This window comes from Panonychus citri, unplaced genomic scaffold (assembly GCF_014898815.1).
Source record: "Panonychus citri isolate SS breed McGregor unplaced genomic scaffold, ASM1489881v1 Contig00134, whole genome shotgun sequence".
NCBI lineage: Eukaryota > Metazoa > Arthropoda > Arachnida > Trombidiformes > Tetranychidae > Panonychus > Panonychus citri.
Window position 1 is genome coordinate 985550 of NW_026515539.1, and position 25088 is coordinate 1010637.

Here is a 25088-nt window from a genome sequence, read left to right on the forward strand (position 1 = left end):
TTAAACTGACCATCAAACTTATACTTACCTGGTCAGATTAACATTTAGATTGTAAATTGTGATAACAATCAACAAATTGAATTAATTAAATTAAACTGATTTTCATGATGATTGTAACAATTTATTTTCTTTCTTCTTTCTCCATGTTAACTTAAATTGTTACAACAATATTTTGACAACAAATTAACTGATCAAACAATTAACTACTACTACTATTACAATTACTTCAATTACTGTTTCCCTTAATAGTTATATAAATTGTATCATTACTATTAACACTTAGTCATGTCAATCAAATGACAATTAACTGTCAAGCCAAATAAACAACAACAACAACAACAATCAACTAATCGTAGTGATAGTTTAAATAATCACATTGAGATATTAAGATAATCATTGTAATTAAAATCATTAACTAACCTTGACAACCTTTAGGTCAACAATCATGATGATCATTAATAAATGAATATTAAAGAAAACCTTAATTTGATTGTTTAATCAGCAATTTATTTTCGTTGTTTGTTTCAACAATTAACAAAAAAAATGATTATATTGTTATTACATAGGCGAGAGAGAAACAAGTTGAAATTATGATTTGTATCAATGATTAGCAGACACTTGATCATGATTAGAATCAGAATTATGATTAATTTTCCTATGATTAATATTAAGATCTAGTGAATCGAGGTGTGAAATTCATGGTTCGATTGAATTGATTAACTAATATGCAAATTACAATTAATGAGAAGAAAACAGATTGCAATAGCAATTAAACCTCGTTAGCCGGTGCCTGCAATTAGTGATCACCATTTAAATCACTTGTAGGATATGATAACCTAGACATTTACCAATTCCATGGGCCAATGGATTTTACATGGGGCTCAATATGTGGAATACATAAATATATATTTAGTGAGAGAGTGAGAATTAAATGTTTCCTTGGAACGAGAAGAAAAATTTTTTTTTTCTTTTTTCTTGTTTCCTTTTCCTCTTTTTCATGTTCCTCTCCAAAGGAAATGTAAATCATACAGAGATTAAGGATGTTATCTTATATTCATTGTTGAATCATTAATCTCATTATCGTTTGATTTGATCTTCGTAATCGTGATTAAGATACGGATGATGAGTCTCTCTCTCTCTCCCCTGATATTTCATGGGAATTATCAACATCCAATCGAGTGACATCCGGTAAAGATAATGGAGACTTGTAGTTTAGCCTTTGACCTCTCGGGGTAAATATCGAGAAAATCAGGTCAACAGTAGATGAGGATGAGGATGATGATGGGAACTACAAGACAACAGCAAATTAGTAAGACTTGATGATGATGATGATGATTGTAAACAGTTTTGTCTAAATAGTAAAAAAAATATCAACGAAATGGTGACAATTAACTTTCCATTGAAACTTTTGTTTTCACCTTTTTGCTTCTTGTCAATCAACTTTGCATCTAGTGTTTTGCCAACCTAACAATTAACAGTTAATTGTATCAACACAGCGAATGACAATTTGTTAAAGTGTTTACAAACTTTAGGATTACCTTTTTTTTTCACTAAATTAAATCATCAACATATGATTAAAATGCAATCTAATTGTATATTATCAAACAATTAACGAAGTGTTTATTTGCTATTATCATGTTGTTAGATTTGTTGTGTGTTCGTTGTTGGTAAAAATTGTTATCAATGATTTTCCATTAGATTAACAATTAACTAAGTAGTTTAAATCAATTGCAATTTAAATACGTCTATTATTGATGATTAAGATTACGATCATGATGATTAACTTTGATGATGATGAAACTTTATTTTCTGCTTTTACCAAACATCTTGTTAACTTGAATACCTTGAATAAGTTAGTCAGTTGATTACAATTATCATCATCATCATTCATCATCATTCATCACACCAAATCATCATCATCATCCTTATAATAATCATCATCATCATCATCATCATCATCATCATCATCCCCAAACTAATTATCAGATGAAAATCTAATTGTATATTTATATATATTAATCAACATGAGAATCAAAACTTTCTGGAAATGACTTACAATCAATTTAATTGCTACGCACCCGCAATCAATTGTTGTTAGTGATAATTATGATTATATGAATGAAGAGAAAAGAACGAGAAAAAAAAGTTAAAACATTGAAACAATTTGTCTTAGATAAATAATCAACAATCAGCACAATTAAAAGACGAAGAAAAAAAAACAATGATAATAATTGCGAGTGAGAAAAAAAAACAAAGTTTCGTTGATTGCTTATCGTTACCTTGTAACGAAATCGTTGACATGATATAGTTTACCTGAGTTATTATTAGTTTATCCTGATGATGATTATCTCTAGTGACTCTAAATCATCATCATCAACATAATCTCAATGATATTTGATTAATTGTGAACAACAAACAGCAAAAAGTTGAGTAAAAAAGTGTTAGTAACTTTGAGATAATAATAATAGTATCAAGATATAAAAACGATTCAGCAACATGGAGAAAAAGTGGTTTCCATGAACAGAAAAACCTTCATGTTTTAATATCGTCGTCGACTTGATGTCCTTGTATCTGGTCAACGATTCCAAAAAGTTCTGAAGGATTTTGGAAGAAAAAAAAAGTTGCGAGAAAACGAGGGAGAAACGATGATGGAGGAGAAAAAATAATAGAAAGAGAAAAAGACAGAGAAGATGAAAAAGAGTTTGAAATAATTATCAAACTCTTTTTTCTCGTTTTCTCGATTTTCGTTGTAACGAAAAAAAAAACTTTTCTTTTTTTGCTTCACCGACGATTCAACTTTGCGAACATTTTAAGTTCTAAGTTTTTTCTCTCGATTGTTGACAATTAATTGGCATTGATTATGATGATTATATTGTTCCTGTCAATTGTTAAATTGTTACAATGTTTACATGATTATATTGATTTGCGATTAACTTTTTTTCTCTTCGTAACTACAATTTCGAGAGACATTTTTTCATCTTTCCAACCTTTTAATAGTTTCGTTAATTGTTCAACCCGAACTATTGAACCTATGGGATTAACCTATTAATAAACTGGTATTGAAATTTAACTGGTTTAACCTTAATTGTTGAGAAACACAGAGAGAGAGAGAGAGAGAGAGAGAGAGAGAGAGAGAGAGAGAGAGAGAGAGAGTTGATTGTGCGTTCACCTTTTAATTATTATAATTTAAGATTCAATTGTTGGCTACTAGACAATTTGTGAGCTGCTTTTAAATTGTTTACTTTCTGTTGGATTACAATTATAATGATCGTCTTTAAAATTGTGATTTTCTGATGATTAGGTTGTTTTAATTGTAATAAACTTGCCTTAGCTGCCAAAGTTATAATAATATTTAACATAATCTTGAATAACATCATCAACAGCAGCAATTAACATAATCAACAATCAATGTACTAATTAAATTGATCGTAAATTTTGGTTTACTTTTAATTGTTCACTTTTCTTGTCTCAATGTTTTTTGTTTGTCTCTCATAATGTTATGATAATAACTTGATTATGGTATTAATAATAGTTGATGTGTTAATCAGTTTTTTTTAACGATCGATTGATTGATTATTATGGTTAATTTTAATTATTTCACCATCTTTTTGGTTTCTTGGTTTTGTCAATTAACGGAAATGAAGATAATCCGGAAATGAAACAGTTTTAATTGTAACATTGAACAAGAGAAACAAATTGACAAGCAAACAAAAGGAAACAGTAACAATCAATTGATTATCGGTTATCAATAATCATGGAAACACATTTAAATTGTTAGTTAACTTACATCGTTGGCAATAGATAAACAATTAATCAGAATTAGGTCAGAAATTACAATTACAATGACAATTAACAGAGAAAAGAGAGAGAGAGAGATAATTAACTAATTGTAATTAGTTTGATCGAAATGAGAAAAGTTGAATGTCAATTGATTTAACACCAAGGGGAATAATTTAAATACTTTTCTGTTAACTAAACAGACACAATTAACGGAATAATCAATTGACAGTTAACTTGATTACCTGTTGATTTAAATGATCAACAATTTAAATTAACCAGTTGAATTAAGTCTGATGATGAGTCTTCCCCATAGACCAATGTTGATTGTCATCAAATCATCTGAAGTTTATTATTAAATTGTTACAATGTTAATCATTGTGTATGATTATTAATATTTATTATCAATTAATTGTCATTGTTTAAACAATCAGATGAAACAATATCATTTAATTGTCAATCAAATCAAAATGAAACATGTAATAGTAAAAAACAACAACAACAACAACAAAATAACAACAATTAATTGTGGCAATTAAGGGTAGACATCATAATAATAATAATCAAAGTATTTATTAATTGTGTTGATTAACTTGTTGATTAAGTGTTTAATACAATAGGGAAGCAAAAAAAGGGAAATTATTTTGATAACTAAATTAATTGTTACCATTTTGGTTAACTAATTGTGTAAACTAATACTATTGATCTGACCCATTGAATTTGAAATCAACACAATTTGATATTTGTTATTGTAATTTAAATGTTAATCAACATGTAAATTGTAACAATTAACTGGCTTATCGATCATAATAACATTTTCATTTTATCATCAAATTATACACAGTTAATTGCTTAATATTTAATGATAATTAAATTTCATTGTCTCTCTCTCTCTCTAATAATAATGATGATGATCAATCATTTAATCATAACATTGAAAAATCAATCTACCAAATCGGAATGATGATTATGATGTTAATTATGATTAACTAACAATTTAAATGTTGGGTAACATTTAATTTTTTCATTGGTCCATTGAAAAGATATCATAATAATAATCAGGCAAAAGCAACATGAGAGCCAAGAAACATTTTATTGTAACAATTAAGTTGATTTAAAATGTAATCATGATGATCATCATCAAGTTAATTAAACTGAAAGCCAGTTAATCCCAATATTGGTTAAATTATAACAAACTAATTGATGAATGAGGATGAATAATACAGAAAGCAAATGCTCATCATTCAATTATCATCATCAACAATCAGCTCAACTCAGGGAAATATGAATGAAATATTTTCCCTTTGGAACAATTTTTCACCTAATCAGCCAATTAAAGTGATGAAATTTAAATTTAAAGATTAACAAATTAGCAATATATATCATCATTTTCATCATCTTCATCTCTCCTACTTATTCATAAAGATGATGCTCATGATAATCATCATCATGTTGGGTGTTTATCTTTATTATTTCATCCTCATGCCAACCAGAATTCAAGGAATTCCCTTTTTGTTCATCTTCATATAATAATCATCATCCTTTTTTCCAGATCATCCTGAACATTTCATCCTCATCATCATGTATCCTTGTCAAGTTTGCATGGTTGCCTTTTGGAAATCCAAATCATCATCTTCTTCATCTTCATCTTCATCAATGGATTAAAATCTGATAGGTTTTGGGTTGAGATAATAGGGATTGGTTGTGAAAATTTCATTCCAATTTTTTTTCTCTCTTTTCTCTTACTTTTTCATTCAGACTTTTCCTTTAAATCTGTTGACCATTGGATTTCCCCTGTTCATCCCTCTCCATTTCAAGGTAATACAATAAAATTAAACTGATCACCATGATATTGATACATGAAATCTCATTCCAAACGATAATCACTGAACAACATGATTGTATTGGAAAAACTTTTGTTCGCTCAAAATTTTGATTCATCTTTTTTTTTCCAACTTTTCTCCTCATCTCAGCTCAAATATTGATAGTATTAGCTAATTATGAAATGAGACACACTAATTAACAGTTCTAATTAATTGTTTACTTGCATTTTCAGTCAATCAACAAAAGGTTAATCTTTCAAATCAGTTGAAATGATCAAGAATAAACAACAACCAGAATTGAGACTGAAATTGTAACATGTCTGTGAAAATAATCATAAACGTTGATAATTAAAATGATTTAGATAATAATTAACTAATCATTGAACAAGGTAACTCTTTGATTACTGTAATCAATAAAAAAGTCCAATGATTATCAGGTTAACAATCTAATATAATTTGAGTGTATTATGGTTATAATAATATACTTTGTTGAAGAAATGATTGGAAAACAAGATGTCATTTTAATCATTTAAATTAATCAGAAAGTTGATTAGTTTGTTGATTGTGAATCTTTTAATCAATTTATCTTTATACCTGTAATTTTGTAACAATTTACCTTCTCAAATTATCACAATTAACTTGATTAGTATCTCTCCTTGTATTTTGATCCTTTTGATTTCTTTTTTTTTTGATTTGTAACTTTTCAATTTTGATGAATCTTTGGTGTTGATTGTTAACTCTTTCAAGTTTGATTGCTGAATGAAAGCAAATTAAATTGTTCATTTAAGAGCATTTTTCCATTTTCATTTAGTTAATTTCTCTCTTTCTTTCAATTACTTGATTACTTTTGATCATTGTAATTGATCATAAATCAATTGCGATTTACGTGAGGGAATTTGCTCCAAGGGATATACAAATCTTGACACTGTTTGCAATATATTAATTGTTGGTTAATTATTCTTCAAGCAATTTTAAATTTTTTAGCAATTTACACAAAAAAGTAACCAGTCAACACTATGATGATGTTGATCATCATCATCATGGTCATCATCAGGTATCTCTCTCTCTCTCTCTCTCTCTCTCTAAGATCTTCCTTTAATGGGTCAATTGAATACATTCAATTCCAACGTTTTCCTGATATAGTTTCCTTGTTTTCCTTATCTTCATTTATCTTCATTTATCTTCAATCATCCACATCAACCACCTCCACTTTTACCTGTAAAAATAAAAGTTAATTAATACAAAATCGTTCAATTGTTATCCAATGTGAGGTAATTGCTAAATCAAAGAGCAGCTAAAACTAAAAAAAAATCTCACCAAAAGTTACTTGGGACTAGTAAACGATCAAAGATGGACACGTAGTAAGAAATTGATACAATTAAAACCGAAAATTAATAATAAAATTTAGCTAACGAAAAATTAACCATAATATTGATTGCAAATCGATATGAAATGATGAACAATCATCGATTGCAAGTAGTCATAATGAGAGAGAAAAATCAAATGATCAACAATATAAACAAAGAGAAATCAATTGCATAGATATGTGCATATGAATTAGTTAATCATCATGCTCATAAATCTCATCATCATCAGATCTGAAAGCAAGAGGGAGAGATGGAGAGAGAGAGAGGAAAGTACAGGTAAATACAGAAAAAAGAGAAAAAAACCTTGACTTTTTTCTTGTATTTCTAAAGTTAACGAAGTAATTAAAACTAACTAACATACATTAACTAAAAAATAATAAAGACACACAGAAGGCTTAAAAATCATTACGTTCAAATGTACGCACGTTCATTTACCTGGATTTTGACAAACTGCTGTGAGATGAAGATGAGATAAGATTGGAAATGATGAAGAAAAAAACATTACCTTTAATACAAAGTTACAAAAGTTGTTTGTTGTTCCTTTGCTCAACCAACATTATCCTCTTGCTGGTTCCCGCTCCTCCTTCATGGTTTACCTGGTGTAGGTAACAGGGTTTGTATCCAACGGGATATTTGCATTGATAATCATCATCGTCATGTTGATAAATGATAATTATCATGGTGAAGGTGAGAGTTGATTATTGTACACACTAATCATATGAACATCATGTTAATCACGTATCATTGGTAATTGTTTACCAATGAGACACCATACGTAAGGAGACTAATCAAATGAGACGATAATTGTTGGTAAACATCAAATTGTGGCCATTATTTTATCATATTTAAGGTTAGTCTTTGGCTTTTTTTTACTTTGATCCTGTTACCATCTACACATCATCATCTTCTTGCTCCCGTTTTAATTATATATTATCATGTCTAAAGTTAATTGGGAAAGAAAAAAATAATTAGCTGATTGTTAAACAATAATGATCAACAAACACACCAAGATGTTGATCTTATGTTTACATGTTGTTGTTGTTGTTTGTGTGATATTATGAAGGATCATTGTAGTAGATTTGAATAGCTCATTTTTGATGATGTTTGTTTGTTTGTTGATTGAAATGATGAAATATTTGAATGAAAAAAGGTTGGGCCTCATTTGGATTCCGTTTAAAGCTTTACGGTTTTTTATGTTGTGTTTACATGGTAAAGCTGAACAGGTCACTATGGCTTGGGAATTGTTGTGAGAGAGGAAACGATAGAGAGAGAGGAGAGAGAGAGAGAGAGAGAGAGAGAGAGAGAGAGAGAGAGAGAGAGAGCATGTGAGCTGAGCTCAAGTGAGAGTGAGAGTATAAGAGGAACCGTAGTTTGTCCTTGGAATCTTGAAGATATTCTTAAACTTCAGTTCTTTTTTTCCACCTCAAGGTTAACTGGGAACAAAGGCTTTTCCCGCCGAATTCATTTGAAAGCCTTGAAATGTTTCTCTTTTTCTCTTTAAAGATTTTCTGTGAAAGATGAAGAAGAGAAAAAGAATCAGTCAGATTTCACTGTGAGAATTAATTGAATGATGATGTTCCCTCTCTCACTCTCTCTCCATCATCTTGCTTCAAGTTGCATGAAACTTTCATCATCATGTTAATCTTTCTCATTTTCTTTGTTTTCTTTCTCTTCTTATTTTCTTTTCTTGAATGAGTTCTCCTGTATTTATTGTATTTTACCATGAAAATGTTGATATTGTAGTTGATGATGATAATGATGATGGTTCAGATACTTTCTCTCACCAAATCAGATCAAGGTAATCACAGTTTGATTAAGATTGAATTATTTCAAGTGTATCATAACATTAGTGATATATTGAATCAAATCAATTCTCTTGGTGGAAAAACTTTCTCCTTCTCTCCACAATTAACACGATAAACATGGAGAAACCTTTTTTGCTCCTATTAACCTAGAAAAAGAAAGAAAGAAAAAAAAAGTTATAAATGTCAAATTTTACGTTATAATGAATCGTAAATTATATCATCAAATATCAATTAATGATTAATTGATATCAGATAATATAAAAGTAAATATTGAGTTAATTAATTGATCAATGGGATATTCAATTAATCGCATGCCAGTTGATTAGATTGACTAATTGTAATCTGTACATTTCTGGTTTAACCAAAATGTTTAATTCAATTTCAAGTTAATAGTAACATCGCCTCTAAAACCAGTAATGTCAGTTTGACTTGTCAAGTTATAAATTGTATTATTACTTGAGATTAGATGATGAGCTTAAAGTGTAATAATTATTTAAATACCAATCAAGATATTTTATCAACTGTTTGTTTCATGTTGACATTTGGGTTAACTACATAAGAGAGAAAGAGAGAGAGAGATGAGGATGAGGATGACAAAATGAGAAGTGAATTAAGCTCAACGCGAAGTGAGATGAGAAAAGTTCATTAAACTTAATGTCCCTTGTCTTTTTTTCTCATCATCCTCATCAACATTTTCCTGCTCTTTCATTTTCTCTGTCTTTTTCCTCTAACACACATTGGCCTAAGATCAGAGATTTTGGCAAGTTTTCCTTTCTTTTCTTTCTTATTCTCTCTCTCTCTCTCTCTCTCTCTCTCTCTCTCTCTTTGGATCTTCTTTTTCATCCTTACAGGATAAGTACAGTTACATGAAGAAAAAGTGAGAAAAAGAAGAAAAGATTAACATGACGAAACAATCTCTCAATGAAATAATTCGTCTGTTGGAGTGATGATGATATCGGTGAGAATCACATAGACAGAGACAGAGTGAGAGAGAGAAAGAGAAGAGAGGAGAGAAGAGAGAAGAAGATGTAAAACAAAAGGCTCCAGAACACAGAGACTTGAAAAGTATGCAAGAAGTCAAAGTAACCTTTCCAATCTGAGTACATGTAATATTCAACTAATCTTGCAACTTCTATGTTTTTCGTCATCATCATTTCCATCTTCATCTTCATCTTCATCTTATCTCTCTTTCTGTATCATAAAATTTGAAATTTCTTTTCTCTCCTATTTTTTTTTCTCCAAATTACTATTTATATCTGCTCCATGCAATAGAATAGATAAGTTATCACATTTATCTGATATCAGTTTTGTTTCTTTCTTGTTGTATTTCCATCATCTTCCTCTTCGGGTGACAAGTTGATCATAATAGGTTGAAATTATCATGAAAGAAGATCAAACCAACAAGAAGATTGTCAAACAAACTAAATTTTCAGGGTCGAGAGAAATTACGACGTCTATTGAATCAGCATTGAGATTGAATATCGAGAAGATGATGATAAAAACATGATTATACCTCCAAAGGCTGTAACAGAAAAAGACAGAGAAATTGAAAGATTCTGAAAATGCCAAGGTAAAAAAAAGAATCATGTTAGCTAATTACCCAAAAATAAACTGTAGGTTCACAAGTTTCCAAATTCAAGTGATACATGTAATATACTTTGTCATCATCCTTAAGTGTGGTTGATATGAGAGAGGGAGAGCCTTTTATTCACATATGATGATAAAAAATTGAAAGTCTGATAAATATTATCCAATAATTTTTGACAGTTTGTGAATGTGACTTGTGACTTTCACCATCTTCTCCACCTCAACCCTCACCCTCCTTCTTAACTGTTAACTGCTGAATCAATTGTCAATCTAGTTTCGCCTACTGTCTGTTTACAAGAATTCATATTGAAGAGAGAGAGAGAGAAAGAGGGATACAGATGAAAGATGATGAAGTGTTTGTTGATGTTGAAGACGAGATGATGACGATTATGTCTGTGTGGTAGATGATTATTGTTGTTTTGGGATCAATCAGAATTTTCTTTCGCCACGTCTGAGGTCTTTCCATTTTCCTGATACACGCATTTCTATGTCACAGAGCGGCAGATAATCCTCCAGTGGAAAGTATAAAACCAACAGAGATATGTAACTTATGAAGAGTATCACTTGAAGTAGTAAACATAATTGCCTCCTCCTTGTCTTCCAATTTTGCTCCTTCTCTTTACTTTTGGCTTTGTCTTTTCCCTCTCTTTTTGCTAAGTTATTTAAACTCATTTCCTAGATGATCTATTGCCTCATGACCTTTACCAAAGTGCATATTTCACCGTAAAACCATAGTCATCAAACCGTCAACCACAGAGAGACATACATTTTCTGTCTAACTGTCGAAATATTCTGGTAAAATGATAATTTCAATACATCTCAGGCAAATATTATAATAAGACAGAAAGAGAGATGGGTAAAAGTTAGAGAAGTAAACAAAGTTTCAGTGCAACTTGTTTTTACCTCCAAAAATATTATCATAAGATATTGACAAATGAAACAATTCAAGGGGAGATTAGATATCGCATGTTTGTTTGTTAACTGTGATGATGATGATGATGATGATGATGATGGCGGTGGTGGTGGTGGTAGAGAAAGTTTCAAGTAATTGTGATTTGAAGCATTTAAACTAATACACCATAAGAAGATGATAAGGTTGACGATGATTGTCTAACATGGTAACTTTTTCCATTCCCTCATTTTCTTCTTTGTCACTTGTAACTTTAACAAAATAATTTCTTGGCTTTAAATCCTTCTCTTTAATCCTCTCTTTCTTTTCCTTTCTCTGTAGTTTGTTTTTTCTTCATCTCCTTGCATCATCTTCAGAATATTTTATTGCTGAATAAGTCGCTTGTTTCCTTTGTTGTTGTACCAAAAAAAGAAAAAGAAACCCAGAATTTCAAAAAACTTTACTTTCCAATGATGATGAGCCAACCAACACACAAACACACACACACTTCATTGTTTGATGTTTATTTGTTTTTCAATTAATGTACATCCTGTAAATAAATAATATTTGGGTAGAGGGAGAGAGAAAGAGAGTCAGTGAGTGAGAGAGATTTATAATTATTGAGTAATTTCTAAGAGTAAGCACTGGGAAAATTACTTCACTATTATTGGTACAGACAGACAACCAAAAGACTTTGGTTAATGATATTATCAAAATGATAAAATAAAAAAAATCACGGGTTAATTAAGGGCTTAATCAGGTTAGTCAGGTGAGACTTTGATCATCGTAATAATGAAACAATAACCATTACCTGAATACTTTCATGATGATTATTCATTAAAGGGAATGGTAACCGTGAAAAGAAAAGGCGAAGGCATCATCATCATCATCATCATCTTAATTATGATCATCTAGAACACCCACAACATTGTGTCAAGAAAGAAAATGTTGCTTGTTGGACAATCTCTAAAAAAATGAAGGGAAAAGAAAAGAAAAACGATTAATAGAAGATCAATTTTGTTCGAAGACCGTCATTATTATATTATTATTAAATTATCATCATCTGTTGATCCATTTATCTTATTCCAATTACACATTGTATCATCTCTCTTACCACCAATTGTGTCTGCACTTTTAAACTTTTTCCCTTTTTGTTGTAAAATTTGTATTGTCTAACAAGGATTATAATAAATCCTGCTGGGTTTTCAAGAGGAGAAACAAAGTAAAAAAAGAGACTAACCAATTATAAATCTCTGTATCAAAAACTGACCACCAAGGACTGTAATCATCATCATCATTATCACCATAATCGTTGTTGTTAATTAGGGAGATAGTTGAACATGCCAAACTTTCATCATGTACATTTGATTGTTGAAAGAAAGAATAAAAGGTTAACCATCTAATAAGAGACAGAAGAGTAAAATTAGAAAAGAGATTATTTAAGGTAATGATTATGTAAACATGAGCGAGAAACAAAACGAAAAAAAAAGGTACCAAAGAGAAGCCATTTTGTTTTTCTCCATCAAATCAACGTAACTTTTCACGGACAGAAAACAAAACAGTAACAACCTACTTTGGATAGTAAGAGTAATTTCCTAGTAGCTAAAAACAAACCTCAACAAATGGCTCTAAAAATGAGATGATAAATGGATGTTATTTAACAGGAAATTTAACACCTTGCAATTAATCACATTGTCCAGTTTTAATCTTTCTCTTCTCAAACTGTGAAAGTCTGTGTTAGAGTAAAAAAGGCAAGCTGTAAAACAAGGAGAAGATAAAAAAGAGGAGAATAAAGTTAGAGAGAGAAATTAAAATTAATATAAATGTTAATCATTTCAATTAATAATAAAAATAATTGAAGAGGCAACTACCTGTCAGAATGTAATATGTGAATTGCAAATGTCTGCATATGTTGGCGGGAAAGAAACTTGGCTCTTAAATATTCAATTCTTGTTAAAAGGGAGAGAGAAAGAAAGAGAGAGAGAGAAAGGTAAACAAACGAACCAAGGTTATCCAATTAGAGAATTTAAAACTTACTTTATTTTTATTCTTTCTTCCAATTCTTGGTAGCCCCAATTTCGTATTGTCAAGATTAACTGGATTAACGTGGAATTTGTTTTTCTTTATAGAAGAGATTAAAATTTGAGAGAGAAAGAGACAATTTAATTGAAAGAGTTTAAAGAAAATGGGTTCGCTTTTTTTTAAGAGAATTTTTTTTATTTTCTATTCTACGAACTACTTACGCCATCTATTGGACTTTTTCTTTTTCTTTTTCTTTTTCAAGTTTATTCTTTTGTCATTTAATAGTAGTTAAAAAATGGAGGCTCTGGCACAGAAAGAGAAGAAAGAGAAGAAAGAGAAAAAGAAAGAGAATGAGAAAGAGAAAATAAAAAGAAAGAGAAAAGAAAGAGAAAAAGAAAGAGAACCAAAACCAGAACCAGAACCCGAACCCGAACAAAAGTTCACCAGAACAATTTAAAGTTTAAAACTTTATTATTAAAGTTTAATCTTTTGTTCAATTTTGTCGACAAAGTCGACAAAATTTTCAATAAACTTTCTGGCCTCAGCCAGATGAATTTTCAATTTTAAAATTTCATCCTCATCAATTGATGAAAGTGATGGCGATGATTCTGATGATGTAGAAGAAGATGAAGATGAACAAGATGGAGAAGAAGAAGAAGATGAAAGTGATGGTGATGATTGTGATGGTGGAGAAGAAGATGTTGAAAGTAATGGTGATGATCTCGGTGATGATCTCGGTGATGGTCTCGGTGATGATCTCGGTGATGATCTCGGTGATGATCTTGATGGTGATGAAAATGAGGATGGAGAAGAAGATGAAGACGAAGAAAACGATGAAGATGATTTAGATGGTGATGAGGAAGATTCTGATGATGATGAATTAGAAGAAGATGAAGAAGAAGAAAACGATGAAGGTGATGATTGTGAAGACGATGAAGAAGAAGATGATGATTTTGATGGTGATGATCTCGGTGATGATCTCGGTGATGATCTCGGTGATGATCTCGGTGATGATCTCGGTGATGATCTCGGTGATGATCTCGGTGATGAAAGTGAAGATGGAGAAGAAGAAGAAGACAAAGAAAGAGATGAAGATGATTCAGATGGTGATGATGAGGATGAACCAGAAAAAGATGAAGATGAAGAAAACGATGATGTTGATGAAAATGAAGATGGAGATAAAGATGAAGATGATTCAGATGGTGATGACGAAGATCTAGATGAAGATGAAGATGGAGAAAACGATGGTGATGGTGAAAATGAAGAAGATGTTGACGATTCTGATGATGTTGAAGAAGATGAAGATGATGAATTTGATGATGCTGATGATTTAGATGATGGAGAGAAAGATGCAGGTGATTTAGATGATGACGATGAGGATAAAAGTTTTTTATTTTCATCCAACAGGATGAAAATTTCATCCAAATCACTGGATGAAGGCTCGAAATCCATGAGATTTCGAGCCTCTTCACAAAATTGATCATCAAAAAGATGATTGAAATCGTCAGGGACGAACGGCGGTGATGATGGTGGTGAAATGGGCTCAACTATGAGCCCATTGAGATTAACTTGGGGAACTTGAGGAACTTGGGGAACTTGGGGAACGGGTAGATCATCAAGATCAAGTCGAGGGAGGGAAACAATTAACTTTTTATTAATTTTAAATTTCGTCCTCAAAGCTTTTTCTAAAGCTCTCTCTCTCTTTCTTTCTCTCTCTAACTTTAAAATTAATCTAAAATTTTTCCCTCCCGTATCTTTTTTCTCCTCTCGCATCGCTCGACCCATTCTCACATCTAATGCACTTTGAACATTGCCCTTTGCTATTTATACCCAAATTGAACATTACCCAAGTGACCTAACGAAATTCCTATTTGCCCATGAGAATTTATTTTTGACCTCAAGTTATTATTCATCTTGACAGTTTGACCCAATTTCAAGTAATTTAAATTGCCTTTGACCCTAGATTTAATTGTTAGCGCGAATTTAATTTTCTCACGAGGTCAAAACGTCAATGTAATTGATGATTTTGTTTACGAACAAAGTTCGTGACCGGACAATAACCTTTTTCTATTGAATGCTATGGGAATAAACTATATTTAATATATCTATGTATCAATAGTGCATCTATATTAGTTAATTGTGACCTTAATTGTTGATTCTTCCCATAGACATATAGCGCCATCTATTGTATGGGAAATATACTAAAATGGTAAAAGTTTGTCAAGCCCCTGAGTTGAAGTTTATGGACAGCCTAGTGACCCCTATCGACGGCTGATGTAACTAAAAATCGAAAATTTTATCAAAGTGGCTTTAACATGTATTGGACCTATTTTTAATGCTTTCTATGTATATTTGATGGTTTTCAAAGGTTAAAAATTGTTTCGCATGGATAGAATACCCATATTATCATCATTATGAACCAAATAAATGGATAGAATGTAATTAATGGTTACCAAAATGCATTTTATTGATTGAATAAGTTTAAAAAGTTATAATGATTGTGATAATACATACAGTTGCTTATCACAAAAAGAGATAAATTGAGAAAAAAGTTTATAATAAATGATTAGAGCGTAACATCATCAAGATTATGATTGATAAATAAGTGATGTGTTAGCTTACAAAGAAATTGATTAAATGAAAACCTTGATGATAACATAGTCGATGACCTCGGTAATTCGAGCTTGCATTTCATCATCGACTTTAACTCCGTAGATGTCACCAAGTTTAGCCGGTTCGTACGGATTGTTGAATGATGGAATATTGAAATAACCAATCAATCCAGTGTAGATCCAATACATTTTACGGAGATCGGCTTTCGTAAAGTCTCCGTTATTGTCCTCGAGGTCCTTAATGTAGACCATCACTGCCTTTTGGACTTTTTTAACAAATTCATCAATTTGGCCAGGTTTACCTTCTCCAAGTTTGATGATTGTTTCCATTATGAATCGAATTGATGGGATGATTCGATAAAGCCCAGCAACCACTGTTATCGGGAGGTTGAGAATAGTTTTTTTATCACTCTTTTGTCGAGTGAACTCATATTTACCATTTTTCGGTTTACCAGTGAGTCGTAAACCAGTAGCTTTGAATTTCGGTAGAGGTTCCGTGTAGTTGAGATTTTGTTCAATATGGACAATCTCTTGATAACCAAGTACCAAACCTTTACCAGCGCCATAAACAGAATATCCATCACGGATATTGACAAAGAGAATATCATCTTTTTCCGCTTTTCCATTAGTTAGAGCACAATGATATTTATGAAAAGGTGATAACTTGATGGAGAAAAGTTCGTTAAAGTCAACACGTTTACGTTTTTTAACTTCCATTTCAGAGTCTGAACCTGAAGTATCATTGTCGACTTGACGTTTACCAGATTTATATGAAGCCATTTTCACTGTTGAAAATAATAGTTAAGAATGGTTAGTGTTGGGAAAAAACTGTATAACACAAGAGTAACTGTTCCACAAGTTTAGAGTTTGAAGAGAACTTTGAGACTGAACAAAACAACGAAATGTTTCTTCTTATATAGTCACTCCGACTTAAGCGACCCCTAGAATTTTCGGGAGCTCAAGTTGAGAGAGTAAGTAAGATCCTATCAACACCAAGATGAGAGTGAGAAGGAGGAGGACTGTATAAAACATCAGTTGTTATTCAACATGAGGATCGTAAACATTGTAGTTTCATATGAAGCGTCAATAAAACTTGACCCAACAAAGTACCCTGATTATAATCCAAAACGATTTAGTGGAGCGATCGTTAAATATTCTGGTGGTAAAGCTTTGGTTTTTTCAAGTAAAAAATTCACAGTAACTGGAACAACAAGTTTAAAAGAGTCCAAGAAAATAGCTGATGATATTGTTGGTGAAGGAAAAATTATCAAGAGAAAAATTTTAAATATAACAGGATCAAGTACAATTGGATTTGATTTTGACTTTAACAAGATTTTTTACAATAAACGTTTCTCCTGGGAACCAGAACTATTTCCAGGTATATATTGGAGAAAAAGTGGAAAAGGACCAATTGTGATATTTTTCAGGTCGAAAAAAGTTATAATCACTGGTGTTAAAAAGATCAAGGATCTTGACGCTTTATACAAAGATTTTTTAGACGATTTAAAATGAAAGTGATTAAACATCCAAATCGTGAAGAGTTTGTTTTTGTAAGAGTAAACGAAACATTTGGAGATTTTCGTAATACTTTGAGAAATGTTTTAAGAAAATGTGTAACCAATTTTATAATAATTCATTTGGAAAATTTTGATCAGAATATAATGTACCATCTCAAATGTAAGAGTGATCAATTTAAAAGAAATTTTGTAACTGTTAAATTTCTTATTGTTCCAATAAACTTTTTTACAATTTAACGTAATTGAATAACTGATTCGGGAATAATTATCTGTTCACAAATCAATTGAGCGATTCGAGATCCGTGATTTATCCGGTAATAATCATCACTAAAGTTGAAAATTACAACACTGACATTTTCTCGGTAATCAGAATCGATGATACTGGTACCAACAGCAATTGACCGATTATATGACAATCCAGGTCTTTGAGTAATTCGTCCATAGCATCCCGTTGGTAGTTCAATCTGTAAATCTGTAGGAACGACAACTTTATCTCGAGGTTTTATCATACATGATTTAGCAGCGTGAAGAATGAGACCAATATCTTGTAATGAATCTCTCCTTGGGATGATGGCTTTGTCTGAAAGTAATTTGATCTTGATCATCTTCAATATAAAGTTGATAAAAATAAATTAATTAACAACAAAATGTATTCCGTTTATTTGAAACATCCCTTTACGATGGTCATTTCAGGACCAACGGGAAGTGGAAAAACAATGTGGGTCAAACAAATGATAAATTCTTCTAAAACAACGAGTAATCCACCACCTAAAAAAATATACTACTTTTATGGAGAATACCAAGCAGTTTTTTCAGAGTTGGAAAATGTCAATTTCATTCAAGGTTTACCTGAGGATCATATAAGTAAATTGGGAGGAACAAATGAACCATCTTGGATAATTATAGATGATTTAATGAATGAGTCAACAAACAGTCAATTGATTGCAAATTTATTTACCAAAGGAAGTCATCATCGTAATTTATCAGTAATTTTACTTGTTCAAAACTTTTTTGCTAAAGGTAAAGAAATGAGAAACATAACATTGAATTCACATTATATTGTCATGTTTAAAAATCCAAGAGATAAAAGCTTAGCAAGTAATATTGGACGTCAAATGTATCCAAATAAGACTAAATTATTTCAAAAGATATTCAACGATGCAACGATTGCTCCATATTCATATTTATTTGTCGATTGTAAACCAGATACACCAGAGGAAATACGATTAATGTCCAACATTTGGACTTCACCAATAACTGTTTATTCTATATAAAGTATTTTTGATTGATTTGTCAAATAAAAATGGGTCTAAAAGGATGTATCGAATGTTTACCATTACTTGAAAAACTGTTACAACTCCGAAATATTCCAGACTTTGAAAAACTATTATTAAAGTGTTCAAAAAGATTAATTTATACAATTTGTGAAATTATTCGTAACATTTTACTTGGTAATATCCCAATTAAACCTAAACATAGACATAAACTGAACCAATATAAAGATTCATTACGTGAACTTAGTAAAAAGTCAACCACACTGAAAAGACGAAGATTATTATTATCCAAAACTAGTGGTAAATTGTATACAACTTTGAATCCAGCATTATCGTTTTTAACACCTAAAAATGAACACGTTAACAAAAATGGTTCTAATACCAGAAAATGAGTATCTACAATTAAAATCTCAAAAAACTGATGCAATTACAATTGCGTTGAAACAACCATCTTCCAATTTAGTGAAACAAGCTTCATTGTCAAAGATTCTCAATAAACCAAGTGAAAATGTGATTGATTTAATCAATTCAAATCATCCGACAATTGTTAAAAAAGAAGAACCTGAAGAAGAATTTGAAGATGCATTGGAATCACAACCTGAACCATCAATACGTCAAGAATTGAAAGATATTATCAATGATAAAGGTCAAATTTTAGACGATAAAAAAGAACCTATCCCTGAAAGCAATATAAATGATTTACTTCAATATTTCAACAACTCTGAACAACGAAAGAGACGTAAACCACTTGGATATAAGGAAGTGATAAACGAAATAACAACAAAGAAGGCTAAAGTCGATATAAAGAATAAAGAGGTTAATAGACATTTACGAAAGTTACAAAAAGGTGGTGGAAAAATTACATGGAGCGAATTGAAAAAGTTTTAAGTGAAATTTATTATGATCCAGTTCATCCAGCGTCTTTTGGGGGTGGTTACAAACTTTACTATGAAGCTAAGAAGATTTTGCCTGAATTATCAATTGCTAATGTCAAAAATTGGCTTAAAAAACAAAATACATATTCTCTTTTCAAACAAATAAAAACAAAATTTAAAAGATTACCAATTTTAGCTGTTCACATTGATCATCAATGGCAAGCTGATTTATTAGACATGACTTGGTTTGCTAAATATAATGATGGATATCGTTATATTCTAGTTGTTGTTGATGTGTTGAGTAGATATGCATGGGCTATTCCACAGAAAGATAAATCTGGAAAAACAACTTCGGATGCAATGGAATCAATTTTCGATAGTGGTAGAGTCCCAAAGAAAATTCAAACAGATCAAGGAAAAGAATTTAAAAATAAAATTTTTAAAGATTTAATGGATAAATATGGAATCAACTTTTTTACAACGACTGAAGGTGTGATTAAATGTGCCATTGCTGAGCGGTTCAATAGGACATTAAGAAGTCGAATCTATCGATATTTATACCACAACAATACAAAGAGATTCATTGATGTTTTACCATCAATAATAACTGGATATAATCGATCTTATCATCGAAGTATAAAAATGACACCTCAAGAAGTAACTAAAGACAATGAAGCAACTGTAATTAAAAATCTAAAAGTGAAACCAGCTAAAAAGGTTGTTGATAAATTAGCAAACGAAGAATTTGTTCGAATGTCCCGTGAAAAGGGTGCATTTGAAAAAGGAACTACTGAAAATTTCAATGAAGAGATATTTAAAATTGTCCAAAGGAAAAAGACTCCACACAAGTATGTTTATCGCCTTAAAGATTTAGATAATGAACCAATTACATCTATATTTTACCCAGAAGAACTTGTTGCTGTTGATAACCCTGGTCAATATAAAGCCAGAGTTACTGAATATATCCAATCAAACGGAAGAAAAAAATATTTAATTCATTACATTGGATACCCTGAAAAGTACGACTTTTGGATAAATGGATAAATTGACGTTAATTTGTAATACAGACTCGTATAATGACTTTAGTTTTACTTTAGATGAAAGTATCAACTTGGATGAAAATTTCGACTATAATGTTCACGTATCATCATGTTCATATGGATCAAAATATAAACAAATGCAATCAATTGCATTCACTTTCGATGGTGATGATAAACTTACTTCAATACGATTTTTAGATGATCATGATCCAAAAAAGTTGGTGGATAATCTCAACAATGCAATCTACATCATGCTCGCTAAGCATAGAAAAACTCATGTATTACCCATTTTTGGATATGACAATGGTTATCTTCAATGTGGTGTGATCAATCATACCAATGATATTACTGGAAAGTTTGTTGGAAAGAGATTCACCTTTTCTACTTCTGCGAATTCTTTTCTAAGTGCTATTGGTTTCAATCTCTATGGATTAAATGAGTTCATCGCTAATGCAACATTTGAAGATAAATATTATACATTTGCACCGTATGAACTTGACCCCTCAGCTTTAATTCTTTATGCAGACATCGCCGCTAAACCTCTGTGTGTACTACCTAGTTCAAAAGATTATATACAATTTGATGGATCGTATAGTGTACCAGTAACTAAAAAATCATTCGGTACCATTATTTTCAAAGCGATAGGTTCTACATTTACAAGATTGAAAGATTTTCGACGAATGGATCTTGCGGTAACATTGATAATTACTAAACAATATAAACCCAAACAGACTCTCCAAAATACAGAGCTAAAAGTTGATTCAAAGTTGTTAGATGTTCTTCATATGATTGCTGAAAATGTAGGACAACCTAAACCAAAAGCTGATTATCAATTACTTCAGAATCTTCAAACAATTGCTGCAAATATATTGGAAATCAAACCAAAGACCAATTTTGAATTATTGGATATTCTAGGTAACATTAGTAAAACTCTATCACAAAATTCATCAAAGTCTGATGTATTGGATGTTCTCAAAGCCATAAACCAAACAATCTTGGAAGCAAGACCTTTAGTATCAGTACTATCATCGAAAACAGCTCCAGATCAGACGGCTGTTGTGTCCCAACCTTTTAGAAAGAAACAAGAACCCCCCCGAGAACCAAAACCTAGTATCATATCATCATATAATCCAGCCGACGATGACTGAATTTACGATCGACTTGATTTCAAATGCATCAGTTCACATTCATCCGGAAAATAATCTAACTTCATTCACAAATGAATTATTGGTCCCTATTGAATTTGATCGAGAATATGAATGTGGTATAATAGAACTTTTTCATCCTGCGTTACTTTTTAGTAAAAAAGAAAACTTCATTTCAAGTACAAATAAATGCGGCTGCTATATTTGGAGACTTTGAATTGATTTATAAACATGAAGACACAATATCTGATATTTGTGACCAAATAAACAAAATAATCAAATCTAATCCGGAAATATCAACTATCGCACAAATGTTTGAAAAGACTACACTAGTACAATTACCTACAATTGGTTTAATTGATCATGAAAATAGTAAAAAAGTTAACATTACTCCAGGATTTATCAATTATGAGAGTGTTACTGGAACAAGAATGAGTGCATCAATGAATATTGTTTTCAAAGATCCCAATTTTCTTCGTTTACTTGGATTCGAACCCGCTGACTATTTTTTACAACCTATTGATAAGAGTACAATTATTGTAGCAAAATCTTTCTACGACAAAAGACATATAAATAACTTGATGTTTATTTATTGTGACATTGTAGCTGAGCATCATGTTGGTGATGCAATGGCCAATTCACTACGAGTCGTCGCTCTATGGAAAGAAAAAGAACCAAGAGTTTTTGGACATACATTTATTAAACCAATTTACTTTCCAGTTCGACACCAAAGAATCTCCAATATATCTGTAATGTTACGAGACGAGACCGGAAGCCCAATAGCTTTCGATTATGGTACAGTTTATCTTTCATTACATTTTCGACCTCGAAAAAACTCTATATAAAGCCTGAGTTAATTTTAATAAAGTATAATCATGTCTTCAAAACGAAAATATTGTCCTAGTGATTGTAATTTACGTGCTTATTATATTAATCAAGCTGGTGGTGGGTTAAGTGATATAAAAATCTATCGTGGTTACCCTTATCAAGCTGGTGGACTTGGTTTTGGTACAATATTAGGTAGATTTGGGATTCCTTACTCAAGTTTTAGGTAAACATTTATTATCAACTGGGATGGCAGTAGGTGCCGATGTCTTAGCCAATCAAAATTTTAAAAGTTCTGTTAAAATAGATTTAAAGAAGGATCAAAACTGCCGCTAAAGAAGGTCTCATGAAATTATCTAACGTTGTAGATCAAATTGGAACAGGAAGGCTATATAAAGCAAGAAAACGAAAGAAAAAAACAAGTCAAAACCCCGAAAGAAAGTTAGAAAACCAATAAGAAGAAAAGTTAAACGAAAGACAAGAACTGTAAGAGATATTTTTAGATGATGGATTACTTACATCATAAATCTATTCCTGCTACTTTATCAAATTTGGAAGTTTTTTCTGTACCTCCTACGCAACTTGCTATTGAGTCTGTTTATGATGTGACTTTTCGACCGACTTCAACCTTAGATAACGCTACATCATATGATATTAACATCCCTCCAACAGAAGACTTTACCGATTTATCTGAAACAATTATTCATGTCAAATTGGATATACAAAGTTCAGAAAATAAAAATCCATCTACCACTGATGACATCAACGTAATTAATGGATTTGGTACTTGTTTATTTGATCAAGTTGATTTATACGTTGGTTCAGTTAATACTACTCAAGCTAATGGTAGATATCATTACATTGCTCACATTGAAGATTTAATTTTCAAACACATTGGTAAAGCTGATGCCGCTGGGACTCTATGGGATGAAGATACAAATCGAAAATCTAGAATTACAAAACCATTTGAACTTTATTTCAAATTACATTCACCTTTAGCTTCTCAAAATAATTTATTATTGAATAACCTACCACTTCAACTCAAATTTTCAAGAAACAAAAATACATTTGGTTTGATTGGTAATCAATCTAAAAAGTTTACAATCAAAATTAATGATCTAAGTGTTCATATACGAAGAGTTAAACTATTTCCTGACGCTGATATTGGAATCCAAGAAGGTTTACAGAAAGCTCCTACTAATTATTTCATTACAAGGAATTTAGTAAAAACATTTACTATTCCAGCTTCAAATACAACAGCAATATTTGAAAATGTTTTCTCAGGTGTAATGCCTAGAAGAGTTATTGTTGGTTTTGTAAGTAATGATTCATTCAATGGAAAAGAAACTGAATCACCATTTAAATTTCAAAACTTTGAACTCAACTCAATTGGATCACAAGTTAATGGTGTAAACATCCCTTCTCAACCTTATGAACCTGATTTCAAAAAAGATATGTATTTGAGAGAGTTTATTGATTTGTATCGTAACACTAATCAATTCCATGGATTATCAATGTTGAAACTAAAGTACGATCAATATAAAGATGGAAATACTCTCTTCGCTTTTGATTATACTCAAGATGGTACCATTGGTTCAGAATCTGGAACATTAAGTTTATTGAAAAGAGGAACTTTAAAAATTGAAGCTAGATTTGGAGAAGCTTTGAAATCACCGATACATATGATTGTATTTGCTCAGTTTGATAACCTAATTCAGATTGATAAATATCGTAATGTAACAATCGATTGGTAATCATGTTGACAACTTTAGATCTGATTCATTCAATGAAAAAGGATAAAGATTTTTATGGTGTATTCCCACAAAATCGTTTACCTTATGTCTTGTTACCTAAACCATTCAAAATTATTGTCAATTTAGATGAATCATGGAAAGACGGAAGTCACTGGGTTTCTATTTATTCTCAGAAAAATGGATTGACAGTCTATTTTGACTCATTCGGAAGACCACCAACATCAGATATTGAAACTTTTATCGAAAGAAATAGCCCTAATGGATGGTATTACACGGAAAATAAATTACAAGGTGATTTAAGTACGTTATGTGGATTTTATTGTATAATGTTTCTTAAATATTGTCCAAAGGTTACATTGTTTTTTGACAAATTTCAAAATTGTTCAGTTACAAATGATTACAAATTGATTAAATACGTTTAATAATTTGAATACCTTCCATTTCTGTTTGACAAACAATTTCTTGGGGACCGTGTTTTTTGTGGATAAAATTTTCTAGGATAGAAATGTAATTGTATAACCCTTGATTAATTGAAATAACATCTGCTGCTCTGGCTATATTATGGTTCATCTCTCTTATTGTTGCATCTCTAGTAAAGACTTTAACTCGTAATTCTTTATTTTCTGCTTTTATCTCATCATTCTTTGCAAGTAACAATTGACAGAGTCTCTCAAGTTTCGCATTACGTTCAATAAGTAAAGCGTTTTTTTCAGCAACTTCACGGTGAACCACTTCGAGAGCTAATGCTAATCGTGAACATTGACATTCATCAGGAC

General features: G+C 31.0%; 4 protein-coding genes and 1 long non-coding RNA gene across 15 annotated transcripts; 2 read left to right on the top strand and 3 right to left on the bottom strand.

Annotated features, from left to right (window-relative positions):
• Positions 1-491: 491 nt before the first annotated feature.
• On the bottom strand, positions 492-13483 carry LOC128391145 (uncharacterized). Of its 11 annotated transcripts, none has more exons than XR_008325752.1 (13): positions 13286-13483; positions 13120-13197; positions 12863-13004; positions 12489-12647; positions 12060-12214; positions 10373-11798; positions 9229-10294; positions 8689-8918; positions 7974-8475; positions 6217-7906; positions 5524-5920; positions 3788-5445; positions 492-1351 (listed from the first exon to the last, which is right to left on the bottom strand). It is a non-coding gene; the product is annotated as an uncharacterized LOC128391145 (long non-coding RNA). The 11 variants fall into 11 exon arrangements; XR_008325758.1 differs by having other exon boundaries at positions 492-5445; positions 10373-11151; positions 11263-11798; positions 13286-13463; XR_008325750.1 differs by having other exon boundaries at positions 492-5445; positions 6217-6816; positions 7473-7906; positions 13286-13462.
• A 71-nt stretch (positions 13484-13554) lies between these two features.
• Positions 13555-14647, bottom strand: LOC128391148 (uncharacterized protein DDB_G0271670-like; the record flags this gene model as incomplete). The annotated part of the gene is made up of 1 exon (XM_053350995.1): positions 13555-14647. A coding segment is annotated over one exon (903 nt), but the record flags the coding sequence as incomplete, so codon positions are not given.
• A 2282-nt stretch (positions 14648-16929) lies between these two features.
• LOC128391149 (TATA-box-binding protein 2-like) lies at positions 16930-17394 on the top strand. Its single transcript, XM_053350996.1, has one exon. The coding sequence runs from the start codon at positions 16930-16932 to the stop codon at positions 17392-17394; it is 465 nt and encodes a 154-aa protein (XP_053206971.1).
• A 238-nt stretch (positions 17395-17632) lies between these two features.
• LOC128391150 (deoxyuridine 5'-triphosphate nucleotidohydrolase, mitochondrial-like) lies at positions 17633-18004 on the bottom strand. Its single transcript, XM_053350997.1, has one exon. The coding sequence runs from the start codon at positions 18002-18004 to the stop codon at positions 17633-17635; it is 372 nt and encodes a 123-aa protein (XP_053206972.1).
• Positions 18005-22608: 4604 nt separating this feature from the next.
• LOC128391173 (uncharacterized protein F54H12.2-like) lies at positions 22609-24312 on the top strand. Its single transcript, XM_053351022.1, has 3 exons — positions 22609-22753; positions 23192-23629; positions 23699-24312. Exons 1-3 carry the CDS (start codon positions 22609-22611, stop codon positions 24310-24312), a joined length of 1197 nt encoding a protein of 398 aa, XP_053206997.1.
• Positions 24313-25088: the final 776 nt, after the last annotated feature.

Bases quoted from the DNA above. Each gene is read 5' to 3' on its own strand.
- LOC128391149 (XM_053350996.1), top strand. From the start codon at position 16,930: ATGAGGATCGTAAACATTGTAGTTTCATATGAAGCGTCAATAAAACTT.
- LOC128391150 (XM_053350997.1), bottom strand. From the start codon at position 18,004: ATGATCAAGATCAAATTACTTTCAGACAAAGCCATCATCCCAAGGAGA.
- LOC128391173 (XM_053351022.1), top strand. From the start codon at position 22,609: ATGTCTTCAAAACGAAAATATTGTCCTAGTGATTGTAATTTACGTGCT. The intron at 22,754-23,191 runs GTAGATTTGGGA...CTTCAACCTTAG, and splicing joins TGGTTTTGGTACAATATTAG to ATAACGCTACATCATATGAT. The intron at 23,630-23,698 runs GTTTGATTGGTA...ATATACGAAGAG, and splicing joins AAGAAACAAAAATACATTTG to TTAAACTATTTCCTGACGCT.